At 45.9% G+C, this 14,598-nt stretch overlaps 1 protein-coding gene across 7 annotated transcripts in view; it reads right to left on the minus strand.

The window, feature by feature from the left end:
- Window positions 1–4,871: 4,871 nt before the first annotated feature.
- UNC13B (unc-13 homolog B) overlaps window positions 4,872–14,598 on the minus strand; it is a 409,040-nt gene continuing 399,313 nt past the window's right edge. For all 7 annotated transcript variants that reach the window (XM_073553139.1, XM_073553142.1, XM_073553141.1 and 4 more), the window contains one exon: window positions 4,872–6,280. In XM_073553139.1, the coding sequence (XP_073409240.1) occupies window positions 5,995–6,280 (286 nt within the window). In that variant the 3' untranslated portion in view covers window positions 4,872–5,994. The remainder of the gene's footprint in view (window positions 6,281–14,598) is intronic.

Below are 14,598 nucleotides of genomic sequence, written 5' to 3' on the forward strand. Positions count from 1 at the left end.
GAATATAGAGAATCATCATCTATAATCATCCTGGTAACTGTGAGACATAATAATTCTGGAAAAGAACAACACCGGAACCGGATCTTGTTTCAAATTATTTATTAGTAATAGGCAGTGAATCAGTAATGATCATAACGTATCTAATTACATATAATAATGACACTGTACGCTGTTATATAGAATAACTTACTCGCAATTCATCAAACTTAATTCAATTAATTAAATGGATTCTCCAAGAGTTGAAAATTATGATTGTCTGCAGATCTGTAAAATTCACTTTGCGTTTTTGGTGCGGATTTTATGGATTTCAATAAAATCCACAACAAAAATTATGAGACTGTAATATACTGAATTTTATGTGAGTAAAATCTGCACCAGATATGCAAGGTGTGAACTCTGCCTAATAGAGCTGAACGGTTTTATTTAAAAAAAAAAAAAATACATAAGACAACAAAGTTTTTCCAATACTGAACAACCCCTTGAGTATGTCTTTGGAGTGTTGGAGGAAAACGGAGTACCGGGGGAAAACCCACGCAAACTCGAGAACATACAAACTCCTTGCAGATGTTGTCCAATGACCCCAGCGCTGCAAAACAAAAGTGCCAACCACTGAGCCATCATGCTGCCCATGCTACCTGCTTATTGCTGCTGCACATGAGTTCGTGCTAAAGAGCTTACAATCTACAAATATTGTCCTTACCTCTTAATGACTTTATGGCAAAATGGGAACAATTAAAATCACAATATAAAAATCTGAAAAATTGAAAAAAAACCCATCTTTAGAAAATCAAACGGCAAAAAAATTGTAGATGGATGATGAACATGGCAAGAAATGTGTCTGGTCATTAAGAGGTTAAGGCTCACAATGTAATAACATGCAATTTATAATTTACACAGAGGATTTCTGCCAATCAAGGCTTACATAACCAAAGAGAATCCTCCCAACAAACACTTCTACTATTTGCGATGTCCGTCTTTGTCTTGTCATGTACAACTTTGTCTTGAGATGTCTTTTCTTGATATGGTCACCTTTATCTTGTCATGTCCATCTTTGTCTTGTCTTTCAATGTCCTCCTTTGTCTTGTTTCTCGATGTCCATCTTTGACTTGCCTTGAGATGTCTTTGTCTTGCCTTGTGAGGTTTTAATCTGCGTTAAAGCATGTTCACATTGTGTCTTTCTCTGGGCTGGAAGATCTTCGGAATCTTTTTTTTAATTTATTTTTACGGTTTTGTAACCCCTTCACGACTTATTCCCAGCCCCATAACCATTCTATTTTTCCTTCATTATGGCCGTACGAGGGCTTTTCATGTTTTATTGTTTAATGGATTTGAAAAAATGAAAAATGTCAGAAAATGCCAATAAAAAGAATCTCAGAAAACGCTGAAAAAACAATAATCAAATTTAAACTTAAAGATTATCAATGAGAAGGCTAAAAAATGCTCGGAAAATGCCCGGATGTCAATTTTTGAGTAAAAAAAATTAGATAAAAAGTCACCAGAAAAACTATGAGAAAACGTTCAGTAAAGATGTTGGAGAAAAAAACATGAAAGCATTACAGGTAACGAACAAAAACAGCTCAAACTTACAAAATACTAAGAAAAAAAATATAAAGAAAATAGAGTACTATTGATAGAAAAATGTAAGATAGTAACACAGGTAGTTGAGAGAAAGTAAGTGCAGGCCTAACTGGGAGCCCTACTTCTACTGACCACACACATGAAGAAGACCCATCTTGGAGTCTCCACATTTCAAAAAATTATTGTCCAACATCACTAAGGTGGCATCAATTTCCACTGAGTAGAAACAGCATAATAGACCTCACACACTCCTTCTACTACAGGCAACCCACCAGAACGAGACCAACTTGGAGTCTCCACATTTCAAAAAACTGTTTGTAACATAAGCAGCAGTAGCAACAGCAGGCACTGAAGCCACATCAAAGATGGCACAGACTGCAATAAAGTGAGATCAATGCATGACGCTAAAAACAACACTATCGCCCAGTCTATGACTGGAGTGCAAAAGTCAATGGAGATCCATGACTTGTACATCTTGATGAGGGTTAGGCGGTCTACTTTTAGGGGACAGCTGGATACGTTTATCCATCAGGACACCACCAGCAGTACTCAAGGCACGTTCTCAGAGAACACTGGCTGCCGAGCATGACAAAATCTCCAAAGCATGACAGGTGAACTCAGGCCACTCTTCCATTTTTAAAGACCAAAATGCAAAAGGGTCCAAATTCCCCCTGATGGCATTTATATTGAGCTCAAAATACTCCTGCACCATCCTCTCCAGACGTTCACAACGTGACAGACTTGTACTCGGTTCTGCTGGTACATGGACTGGTCTAAAAAAATGTGTGAAATGACTCAGAAATTGCTTATGCCACTTACACTGCTGCTAATGGTTTTATGATGACGCCTTGACGTTCCCAGGGTTGGAAGTCTAGAACTGCGATGCATACTGTGTGCCTCACTGCTGTATTGGGGAAAACCACTGACTACAAGCGTGTTTTGATACTCCAACATGCACAAGTCTCATTCCAGTAGGGGAAGCATCAGGCAAAATTTTCTCTTGTACCGTGGACCTAATAGAGTGGCAACCCAGTAGTCAGCACTATTTCTAACCCTAAGAATATGGGCATCATGTTGAAGATAGTGCAGCATGAAGGCACTCATGTATTGGGCACTTCCATGAGGTTAAAGTCCATGGCGTGTTTGTGGCAGGGTAATAGTCAAGGTTGCTTACTCCGTCCACTCCAGCCAACCACGGACAGAGGGGATCATTATCCTCTTCATCAACTGACTTTTGTGTGCCAATTACCTCTTCCTCCTCCATTTGTTACTCGGCTCCTGCACTTTCACTCAGAGTTTGTCTGGTACCAGTATGCCTCATCAATCGCTGTAATCCACCCTCCCATGGAACCCACCTGTACGACAACAGTCCACAACTTACAGATATTATCGATTCTGCATCCTCCTCTGCTTCCATCTCTTCCTCGGGGACCACCACCTCCTCACACAGAGGAGTGTGCTCCAGCATGTACATGACGGGAATAGCAATGCTAATAGCGGCATCGTCAGCGCTAAACCTCCTAGTAGCAATTTCATTATTGTACAGAAGGGTGCAGAGATCCTTCTTCTGTGCTCACTCAACGTGATTTGCACCACGCCTGTACTGCGTTGGCACAGGCTTGCAAAAGGACATACTGCAGCAGTGCTCGTCGCTGCTGCCACAGTCGTTGCAACATGTGCAGAGTGGAATTCCACTGTGTCGGAACATTGCAAATCAAATGGCCGAAAGACCACTGTAGCGATGCAAGTCGATGACCTGCACGGTGTGATCGTCGTAAGTGAGCAAACAGCGACTGTGCTTTCTGCAGAAGCGCATCCAGGCCGGGATAGTGGCAGAAAGATTGCTGTACCACCAGGTTGAGGATGTAAGCCATGCAAAGCATGTGTGTGAGGTTGTCCCCACCAGGTTTGCACCATTATTGCAAATGGACTTCCCTAGCTCCAGGTTCTTTGGAGACAGCTATTGCTCTAACTTGACCTGGATAGCTGTCCACAACTCTTGAGCTGTGTGAATGCGATCTCCAATGTGGGAGGTGGATTCTCTCTGCACTGCTGGAACGCATGTCTCAATAGGAGATAGGTTGATGGCACAAGTGGAGGCCCTAGAAGGGGTGGAGGAGCCAGAATCAGTGAAAGCAATGTTAGATACAGAGGTTTGTCCTGCAAGCCTTGGGGGTTCCAAGACTTGTGGAGCAGCCCCTTGCCCGCCTGCCCCTACAGCCACCAGAGTCACCCAGAGCCCAGTCAGCGAGATGTAATGCCCCCTACCCATGTTTGCTTGTCCAGGTACCAGTATCAGTGGTGAAATGAACCCTGGCAGATTGGCTGCCTGAATGAACACACATTGTTATTAAAGAAAATAAAAAAGTTACACTCCGCAGCTCCTCTGACCTAGACACATCCCCCTCCCCTCATAAAACACCATCCCCCTATCCCCCCCGCTCATCATACAGCACCACTATCCTAGACAAAGTAATAAATAGACAAACCCCGTTACATTACCAGCCACACTGCCCTGTCATATTACCAGCTGCAGTGCCCGTCTTTCACGGGGTGCCAGATGCTACAGACCGTCGTGCAGCATCTGCAACGCGCTGAATTTGCAGAATGGGCAAAACAAAAAATATAACAGGACCCTCAGTTTACACAGAACATTATGTTCAGTGATGAAGCAAACTTTTTTGGGTGGGCCATTTATATGGATACACCTAAATAAAATGGGAATGGTGACAGTTTTCTTGCGCAGGGTGTCTTGCATTGAAATCTGCTGCAATGACCCCGGTACTGCGTTCACCAGACATCAACACAATTTCTATCCGCTCCTCACGTGTTAACCTCTGCGACATGTCAATGGCTGTAAACAAAGAGAAACTTGTAAATAACTCATTAAAGAATAAAGTTACGTTAAAGCCAAGCATACCATTGTTTTTCTTGTGAAATTCTTAATAAGTTTGATGTGTCACATGACCCTCTTCCCATTGAAAAATATAAAGTTGGATCCAAAATGGCCGACTTCAAAATGGCCCCCACAGTCACCACCCATCTTGAAAAGTTTCCCCCCCCTCCCATATACTAATGTGCCACAAACAGGAAATTGGTATCACCAACCATTCCCATTTTATTTAGGCGATTCCATATGCATGGCCCACCCTGTAGATGAGATTTCATAATTTCCCATCCTCAATGCTTTTTTACCGTCATATCGAAAAATATACTGCCTATGCAGGGGTCCCCTTATCACCCCCAAGTCATTCCTTGTGAGATTATGATGGGACATAAACAGACCAGACATGTTACAATAAAGATCTTTATTGAGGGCTGAGCTATGTGGTCAGTGACTATGGCACGTACGATAACGAGTCTACATTATATTCTCACACTTACGGTACAGTTGCCGTCACGTGGCAGCTGCGCACTGTACGGCCAGCACCAGGGAATCTTGGCAGGAGCAGCAATCATCACTACATGCCCGGGGAGGGGACTAGGGGCTTCTCATGTCAGTACACTGTATATACAGAGGAGTGGGATGTATTGTAGCGTGCACCTCGGCAGCCGCGCTGGGACTAATTACACCGTATAATACAACGATAGAAGGATGGTTCTCCGTCCTCATCGTGTCTTGTTCTTCTCACCCATAATGGAGCGGACACTGAATACATCTCCAAATTAGTGCAAAATATAATATTAAAAAAAAATAAAACCTAGCCACCTTTCCTCTGTAAGAAGCCGGTGTTGGTTGCGGAGCACCAGTCGAGTGAAATATGGCACATTAAAATTATCGTAACACTTCCTCCCTTAAAGGTGCATTCTGCCCTAAAGACTAAACTACTATACCGCCATACTATGCAAAAGTCTTTAAAAAAAAAAATCAGCTGTGAAAACATTAAAAACAAAATAGACGTCTTACAACGTCACGCCTTCTCGAAGATAAAATGATGTGACCTTAAAAAAAGTGACAAGTTCTTCAAATGTGGGACATAAAAGAAACAAACAGCATATTGCAAGATGATAAAGAAAAAAATATGGCGGACGGGGCTGGGCTCCGAGGCTAATTGTTCCTCACTGCACACAATTGTCTTTAGACATGAACTCGGCGTCTGCGAGCTGCACAGTCCGGCACCGCCGCTCCCGGTCACCCATTGCCTTAACAGTCACAGACAGCATAGCGGGGCGCTAGAGACGTCCAGAACCATTGGACCTCCGAAGGCAGGAGAAGCGTCACTTTCTATAAATATATACAGGGCCCCTGACGTATCTCCCTCGCCGAAGGATCCCTGTGCCGTCGGGCAATACACAATAATAAATAATCCGCGCAGCTCGCTGTCCGCTCCTGTCCACTTGTGCAGCGTACGGGACGAGGAGCTCGAAGGCAGCAGGAGCAGGAAGAATTGGCACATAGAGAAGACATGTCCGGGCTCAGCTGCCTTCCTCTGTTGAGCGCGTCTCCGACTTCAGCTTGACAAACTCCCGGGCGACCTCGTCATTGGTCCTTTGGGAGAGTATGCGCAGGATTGTCAGTCCAGTTTCGTCCATGTGAACGCGGCGACCCATCGGACACCAGCACGCACAGCTGCCTTTGTCAGCAATGTCCCGCAGCTGAACCACTGCTATTCCCAACACATGGTCTTCACGGGCAAAACAGTAATCCTTCACACACACCTGAAGCTCATAGCACTCTGGTCCGTCCTCGTTACCCAGAATACTAGCGGGAGAGAGACAACAAGGACAGTCATGTAAAGGAGTACTATACCAGAATGGCGGTCATCTTATACAAAAACACAATTATGCCATCCAGCCATTCTCCAGATGCTACAGTCAGCTCAGTGCTCACTAATGAAGGGATAGGCTACATCCCAGTGATGTCACCAGTCTCTAGTGTATGGATAGGCTGCATCCCAGTGATGTCACCAGTCTCTAGTGTATGGATAGGCTGCATCCCAGTGATGTCACCAGTCTCTAGTGTATGGATAGGCTGCATCCCAGTGATGTCACCAGTCTCTAGTGTATGGATAGGCTACATCCCAGTGATGTCACCAGTCTCTAGTGTATAGATAGGCTACATCCCAGTGATGTCACCAGTCTCTAGTGTATGGATAGGCTGCATCCCAGTGATGTCACCAGTCTCTAGTGTATAGATAGGCTGCATCCCAGTGATGTCACCAGTCTCTAGTGTATGGATAGGCTGCATCCCAGTGATGTCACCAGTCTCCAGTGTAAGGATAGGCTGCATCCCAGTGATGTCACCAGTCTCTAGAGAATGGATAGGCTGAATTCTCAGTGATGTCACCAGTCTCTAGTGAATGGATAGGCTACATCCCAGTGATGTCAACAGTCTCTAGTGAATGGATAGGCTACATTCTCAGTGATGTCACCAGTCTCTAGAGAATGGATAGGCTGCATCCCAGTGATGTCACCAGTCTCTAGAGAATGGATAGGCTGCATCCCAGTGATGTCACCAGTCTCTAGTGTATGGACAGGCTGCATCCCAGTGATGTCACCAGTGTCTAGTGAATGGATAGGCTACATCCCAGTGATGTCAACAGTCTCTAGTGTATGGATAGGCTGCATCCCAGTGATGTCACCAGTCTCTAGTGTATGGATAGGCTGCATACCAGTGATGTCACCAGTCTCTAGTGTATGGATAGGCTGCATCCCAGTAATGTCACCAGTCTCTAGTGTATGGATAGGCTGCATCCCAGTAATGTCACCAGTCTCTAGTGTATGGATAGGCTACATCCCAGTGATGTCACCAGTCTCTAGTGTATGGATAGGCTACATCCCAGTGATGTCACCAGTCTCTAGTGTATGGATAGGCTGCATCCCAGAGATGTCACCAGTCTCTAGTGTATGGATAGGCTGCATCCCAGTGATGTCACCAGTCTCTAGTGTATGGATAGGCTGCATCCCAGTGATGTCACCAGTCTCTAGTGTATGGACAGGCTGCATCCCAGTGATGTCACCAGTCTCTAGTGAATGGATAGGCTACATCCCAGTGATGTCAACAGTCTCTAGCGAATGGATAGGCTACATTCTCAGTGATGTCACCAGTCTCTAGTGTATGGATAGGCTGCATCCCAGTGATGTCACCAGTCTCTAGTGTATGGATAGGCTGCATCCCAGTGATGTCACCAGTCTCTAGTGTATGGATAGGCTGCATACCAGTGATGTCACCAGTCTCTAGTGTATGGATAGGCTGCATCCCAGTAATGTCACCAGTCTCTAGTGTATGGATAGGCTACATCCCAGTGATGTCACCAGTCTCTAGTGTATGGATAGGCTACATCCCAGTGATGTCACCAGTCTCTAGTGTATGGATAGGCTGCATCCCAGAGATGTCACCAGTCTCTAGTGTATGGATAGGCTGCATCCCAGTGATGTCACCAGTCTCTAGTGTATGGATAGGCTGCATCCCAGTGATGTCACCAGTCTCTAGTGTATGGATAGGCTGCATTCCAGTGATGTCACCAGTCTCTAGTGTATGGATAGGCTGCATCCCAGTGATGTCACCAGTCTCTAGTGAATGGATAGGCTACATCCCAGTGATGTCACCAGTCTCTAGAGAATGGATAGGCTGAATTCTCAGTGATGTCACCAGTCTCTAGTGAATGGATAGGCTGCATCCCAGTGATGTCTCCAGTCTCTAGTGAATGGATAGGCCTCATCCCAGTGATGTCACCAGTCTCTAGTGAATGGATAGGCAACATCCCAGTGATGTCACCAGTCTCTAGAGAATGGATAGGCTGAATTCTCAGTGATGTCACCAGTCTCTAGTGAATGGATAGGCTACATCCCAGTGATGTCAACAGTCTCTAGTGAATGGATAGGCTACATTCTCAGTGATGTCACCAGTCTCTAGAGAATGGATAGGCTGCATCCCAGTGATGTCACCAGTCTCTAGAGAATGGATAGGCTGCATCCCAGTGATGTCACCAGTCTCTAGTGTATGGATAGGCTACATCCCCGTGATGTCACCAGCCTCTAGTGTATGGATAGGCTGAATTCTCAGTGATGTCACCAGTCTCTAGTGAATGGATAGGCTGCATCCCAGTGATGTCACCAATCTCTAGTGAATGGATAGGCTACATCCCAGTGATGTCACCAGTCTCTAGAGAAAGGATAGGCTACATCCCAGTGATGTCACCAGTCTCTAGTGTATGGATAGGCTACATCCCAGTGATGTCACCAGTCTCTAGTGTATGCATAGGCTACATCCCAGTGATGTCACCAGTCTCTAGTGTATGCATAGGCTACATCCCAGTGATGTCACCAGTCTCTAGTGTATGGATAGGCTACATCCCAGTGATGTCACCAGTCTCTAGTGTATGCATAGGCTACATCCCAGTGATGTCACCAGTCTCTAGAGAATGGATAGGCTACATCCCAGTGATGTCACCAGTCTCTAGTGTATGGATAGGCTACATCCCAGTGATGTCACCAGTCTCTAGTGTATGGATAGGCTACATCCCAGTGATGTCACCAGTCTCTAGAGAATGGATAGGCTACATCCCAGTGATGTCACCTGTCTCTAGTGTATGGATAGGCTACATCCCAGTGATGTCACCAGTCTCTAGTGTATGGATAGGCTGCATCCCAGTGATGTCACCAGTCTCTACATCTCAATGATGTCACCAGTCTCTAGTGAATGGAGAGGCTGAATTCTCAGTGATGTCACCAGTCTCTAGTGAATGGATAGGCTACATCCCAGTGATGTCACCAGTCTCTAGTGAATGGATAGGCTACATCCCGGTGATGTCACCAGTCTCTAGAGAATGGATAGGCTACATCCCAGTGATGTCACCAGTCTCTAGTGTATGGATAGGCTACATCCCAGTGATGTCACCAGTCTCTAGTGTATGGAAAGGCTGCATCCCAGTGATGTCACCAGTCTCTAGAGAATGGATAGGCTACATCCCAGTGATGTCACCAGTCTCTAGTGTATGGATAAGCTACATCCCAGTGATGTCACCAGTCTCTAGTGTATGGATAGGCTGCATCCCAGTGATGTCAACAGTCTCTAGTGAATGGATAGGCTGAATTCTCAGTGATGTCACCAGTCGCTAGTGAATGGATAGGCTACATTCTCAGTGATGTCACCAGTCTCTAGAGTCTAGCGTATGGGTAGGCTACATCCCAGTGATGTCACCAATGTCTAGTGAGTGGATAGGCTGCAGCCCAGTGATGTCACCAGTCTCTAGTGTATGGATATGCTACATCCCAGTGATGTCACCAGTCTCTAGTGTATGGATAGGCTGCATCCCAGTGATGTCAACAGTCTCTAGTGAATGGATAGGCTACATTCTCAGTGATGTCACCAGTCTCTGGTGTATGGATAGGCTACATCCTCAGTGATGTCACCAGTCTCTAGTGAATGGATAGGCTGCATCCCAGTGATGTCACCATTCTCTAGTGAATGGATAGGCTGAATTCTCAGTGATGTCACCAGTCTCTAGTGAATGGATAGGCTACATCCCAGTGATGTCACCAGTCTCTAGTGAATGGATAGGCTGAATTCTCAGGGATGTCACCAGTCTCTAATGAATGGATAGGCTACATCCCAGTGATGTCACCAGTCTCTAGGGTATGGATAGGCTACATCCCAGTGATGTCACTAGTCTCTAGTGAATGAATAGGCTGAATTCTCAGTGAATTCACCAGTCTCTAATGAATGGATAGGCTACATCCCAGTGATGTCACCAGTCTCTAGTGTATGGATAGGCTACATCCCGGTGATGTCACCAGTCTCTAGTGTATGGATAGGCTACATCCCAGTGATGTCACCAGTCTCTAGTGTATGGATAGGCTGTATCCCAGAGATGTCACCAGTCTCTAGTGAATGGATAGGCTGAATTCTCAGTGATGTCACCAGTCCCTAGTGAATAGATAGGCTACATCCCAGTGATGTCACCAGTCTCTAGTGAATGGATAGGCTGAATTCTCAGTGAAGTCACCAGTCTCTAATGAATGGATAGGCTACATCCCATTGATGTCACCAGTCTCTAATGAATGGATAGGCTACATCCCAGTGATGTCACTAGTCTCTAGTGAATGGATAGGCTGAATTCTCAGTGAATTCACCAGTCTCTAGTGTATGGATAGGCTACATCCCAGTGATGTCACCAGTCTCTAGTGTATGGATAGGCTACATCCCAGTGATGTCACCAGTCTCTAGTGAATGGATAGGCTACATCCCAGTGATGTCACCAGTCTCTAGTGAATGGATAGGCTACATCCCAGTGATGTCACCAGTCTCTAGTGAATGGATAGGCTGAATTCTCAGTGATGTCACCAGTCTCTAGTGAATGGATAGGCTGAATTCTCAGTGATGTCACCAGTCTCTAGTGTATGGATAGGCTACATCCCAGTGATGTCACCAGTCTCTAGTGTATGGATAGGCTACATTGCCAGTGATGTCACCATTCTCTAGTGAATGGATAGGCTACATCCCAGTGATGTCACCAGTCTCTAGTGTATGGATAGGCTGCATTCCCAGTGATGTCACCAGTCTTTAGTGAATGGATAGGCTGAATTCTCAGTGATGTCACCAGTCTCTAGTGAATGGATAGGCTACATCCCAGTGATGTCACCAGTCTCTAGTGAATGGATAGGCTACATCCCGGTGATGTCACCAGTCTCTAGTGAATGGATAGGCTACATCCCGGTGATGTCACCAGTCTCTAGAGAATGGATAGGCTACATCCCAGTGATGTCACCAGTCTCTAGTGTATGGATAGGCTGCATCCCAGTGATGTCACCAGTCTCTAGTGAATGGATAGGCTACATCCCAGTGATGTCACCAGTCTCTAGTGTATGGATAGGCTGCATCCCAGTGATGTCACCAGTCTCTAGTGTATGGATAGGCTACATCCCAGTGATGTCACCAGTCTCTAGTGAATGGACAGGCTACATCCCAGTGAGGTCACCAGTCTCTAGTGAATGGATAGGCTCCATTCTCAGTGATGTCACCAGTCTCTAGTGAATGGATAGGCTGCATCCCAGTGATGTCACCAGTCTCTAGTGAATGGATAGGCTACATCCCAGTGATGTCACCAGTCTCTAGTGTATGGATAGGCTACATTCCCAGTGATGTCACCTGTCTCTAGTGAATGGATAGGCTGAATTCTCAGTGATGTCACCAGTCTCTAGTGAATGGATAGGCTACATCCCAGTGATGTCACCAGTCTCTAGTGAATGGATAGGCTGAATTCTCAGTGATGTCACCCGTCTCTAGTGAATGGATAGGCTACATCCCAGTGATGTCACCAGTCTCTAGAGAATGGATAGGCTACATCCCAGTGATGTCACCCGTCTCTAGTGAATGGATAGGCTACATCCCAGTGATGTCACCAGTCTCTAGTGAATGGATAGGCTACATCCCAGTGATGTCACCAGTCTCTAGTGAATGGATAGGCTACATCCAGGTGATGTCACCAGTCTCTAGTGAATGGATAGGCTACATCCCAGTAATGTCACCAGTCTCTAGTGAATGGATAGGCTACATCCCAGTGATGTCACCAGTCTCTAGTGAATGGATAGGCTACATCCCAGTGATGTCACCAGTCTCTAGTGAATGGATAGGCTACATTCTCAGTGATGTCACCAGTCTCTAGTGAATGGATAGGCTGCATCCCAGTGATGTCACCAGTCTCTAGTGAATGGATAGGCTACATCCCAGTGATGTCAGCAGTCTCTAGTGTATGGATAGGCTACATTCCCAGTGATGTCACCTGTCTCTAGTGAATGGATAGGCTGAATTCTCAGTGATGTCACCAGTCTCTAGTGAATGGATAGGCTACATACCAGTGATGTCACCAGTCTAGTGAATGGATAGGCTGAATTCTCAGTGATGTCACCAGTCTCTAGTGAATGGATAGGCTACATCCCAGTGATGTCACCCGTCTCTAGTGAATGGATAGGCTACATCCCAGTGATGTCACCAGTCTCTAGTGAATGGATAGGCTGAATTCTTAGTGATGTCACCAGTCTCTAGTGAATGGATAGGCTACATCCCAGTGATGTCACCAGTCTCTAGTGAATGGATAGGCTACATCCCGGTGATGTCACCAGTCTCTAGAGAATGGATAGGCTACATCCCAGTGATGTCACCAGTCTCTAGTGTATGGATAGGCTACATCCCAGTGATGTCACCAGTCTCTAGTGAATGGATAGGCTACATCCCGGTGATGTCACCAGTCTCTAGAGAATGGATAGGCTACATCCCAGTGATGTCACCAGTCTCTAGTGAATGGATAGGCTACATACCAGTGATGTCACCAGTCTAGTGAATGGATAGGCTGAATTCTCAGTGATGTCACCAGTCTCTAGTGAATGGATAGGCTACATCCCAGTGATGTCACCCGTCTCTAGTGAATGGATAGGCTACATCCCAGTGATGTCACCAGTCTCTAGTGAATGGATAGGCTGAATTCTCAGTGATGTCACCAGTCTCTAGTGAATGGATAGGCTACATCCCAGTGATGTCACCAGTCTCTAGTGAATGGATAGGCTACATCCCGGTGATGTCACCAGTCTCTAGAGAATGGATAGGCTACATCCCAGTGATGTCACCAGTCTCTAGTGTATGGATAGGCTGCATCCCAGTGATGTCACCAGTCTCTAGTGAATGGATAGGCTACATCCCAGTGATGTCACCAGTCTCTAGTGAATGGATAGGCTACATCCCAGTGATGTCACCAGTCTCTAGTGAATGGATAGGCTGCATCCCAGTGATGTCACCAGTCTCTAGAGAATGGATAGGCTGCATCCCAGTGATGTCACCAGTCTCTAGAGAATGGATAGGCTGCATCCCAGTGATGTCACCAGTCTCTAGTGTATGGATAGGCTACATCCCCGTGATGTCACCAGTCTCTAGTGTATGGATAGGCTGAATTCTCAGTGATGTCACCAGTCTCTAGTGAATGGATAGGCTGAATCCCAGTGATGTCACCAATCTCTAGTGAATGGATAGGCTACATCCCAGTGATGTCACCAGTCTCTAGAGAAAGGATAGGCTACATCCCAGTGATGTCACCAGTCTCTAGTGTATGGATAGGCTACATCCCAGTGATGTCACCAGTCTCTAGTGTATGCATAGGCTACATCCCAGTGATGTCACCCGTCTCTAGTGAAAGGATAGGCTACATCCCAGTGATGTCACCAGTCTCTAGTGAATGGATAGGCTACATTCTCAGTGATGTCACCAGTCTCTAGAGTCTAGTGTATGGATAGGCTACATCCCAGTGATGTCACCAGTCTCTAGTGTATGGATAGGCTGCATCCCAGTGATGTCAACAGTCTCTACATCTCAATGATGTCACCAGTCTCTAGTGAATGGAGAGGCTGAATTCTCAGTGATGTCACCAGTCTCTAGTGAATGGATAGGCTACATCCCAGTGATGTCACCAGTCTCTAGAGAATGGATAGGCTACATCCCAGTGATGTCGCCAGTCTCTAGTGTATGGATAGGCTACATCCCAGTGATGTCACCAGTCTCTAGTGTATGGATAGGCTGCATCCCAGTGATGTCAACAGTCTCTAGTGAATGGATAGGCTGCAGCCCAGTGATGTCACCAGTCTCTAGTGTATGGATAGGCTACATTCTCAGTGATGTCACCAGTCTCTAGTGAATGGATAGGCTGCATCCCAGTGATGTCACCAGTCTCTAGTGAATGGATAGGCTACATCCCAGTGATGTCACCAGTCTCTAGTGTATGGATAGGCTACATTCCCAGTGATGTCACCTATCTCTAGTGAATGGATAGGCTGAATTCTCAGTGATGTCACCAGTCTCTAGTGAATGGATAGGCTACATTCTCAGTGATGTCACCAGTCTCTAGTGAATGGATAGGCTGCATCCCAGTGATGTCACCAGTCTCTAGTGAATGGATAGGCTACATCCCAGTGATGTCACCAGTCTCTAGTGTATGGATAGGCTACATTCCCAGTGATGTCACCTGTCTCTAGTGAATGGATAGGCTGAATTCTCAGTGATGTCACCAGTCTCTAGTGAATGGATAGGCTACA

Source organism: Dendrobates tinctorius, unplaced genomic scaffold (assembly GCF_039654945.1).
Source record: "Dendrobates tinctorius isolate UK_male_01 unplaced genomic scaffold, ASM3965494v1 ptg000197l, whole genome shotgun sequence".
Lineage (NCBI taxonomy): Eukaryota > Metazoa > Chordata > Amphibia > Anura > Dendrobatidae > Dendrobates > Dendrobates tinctorius.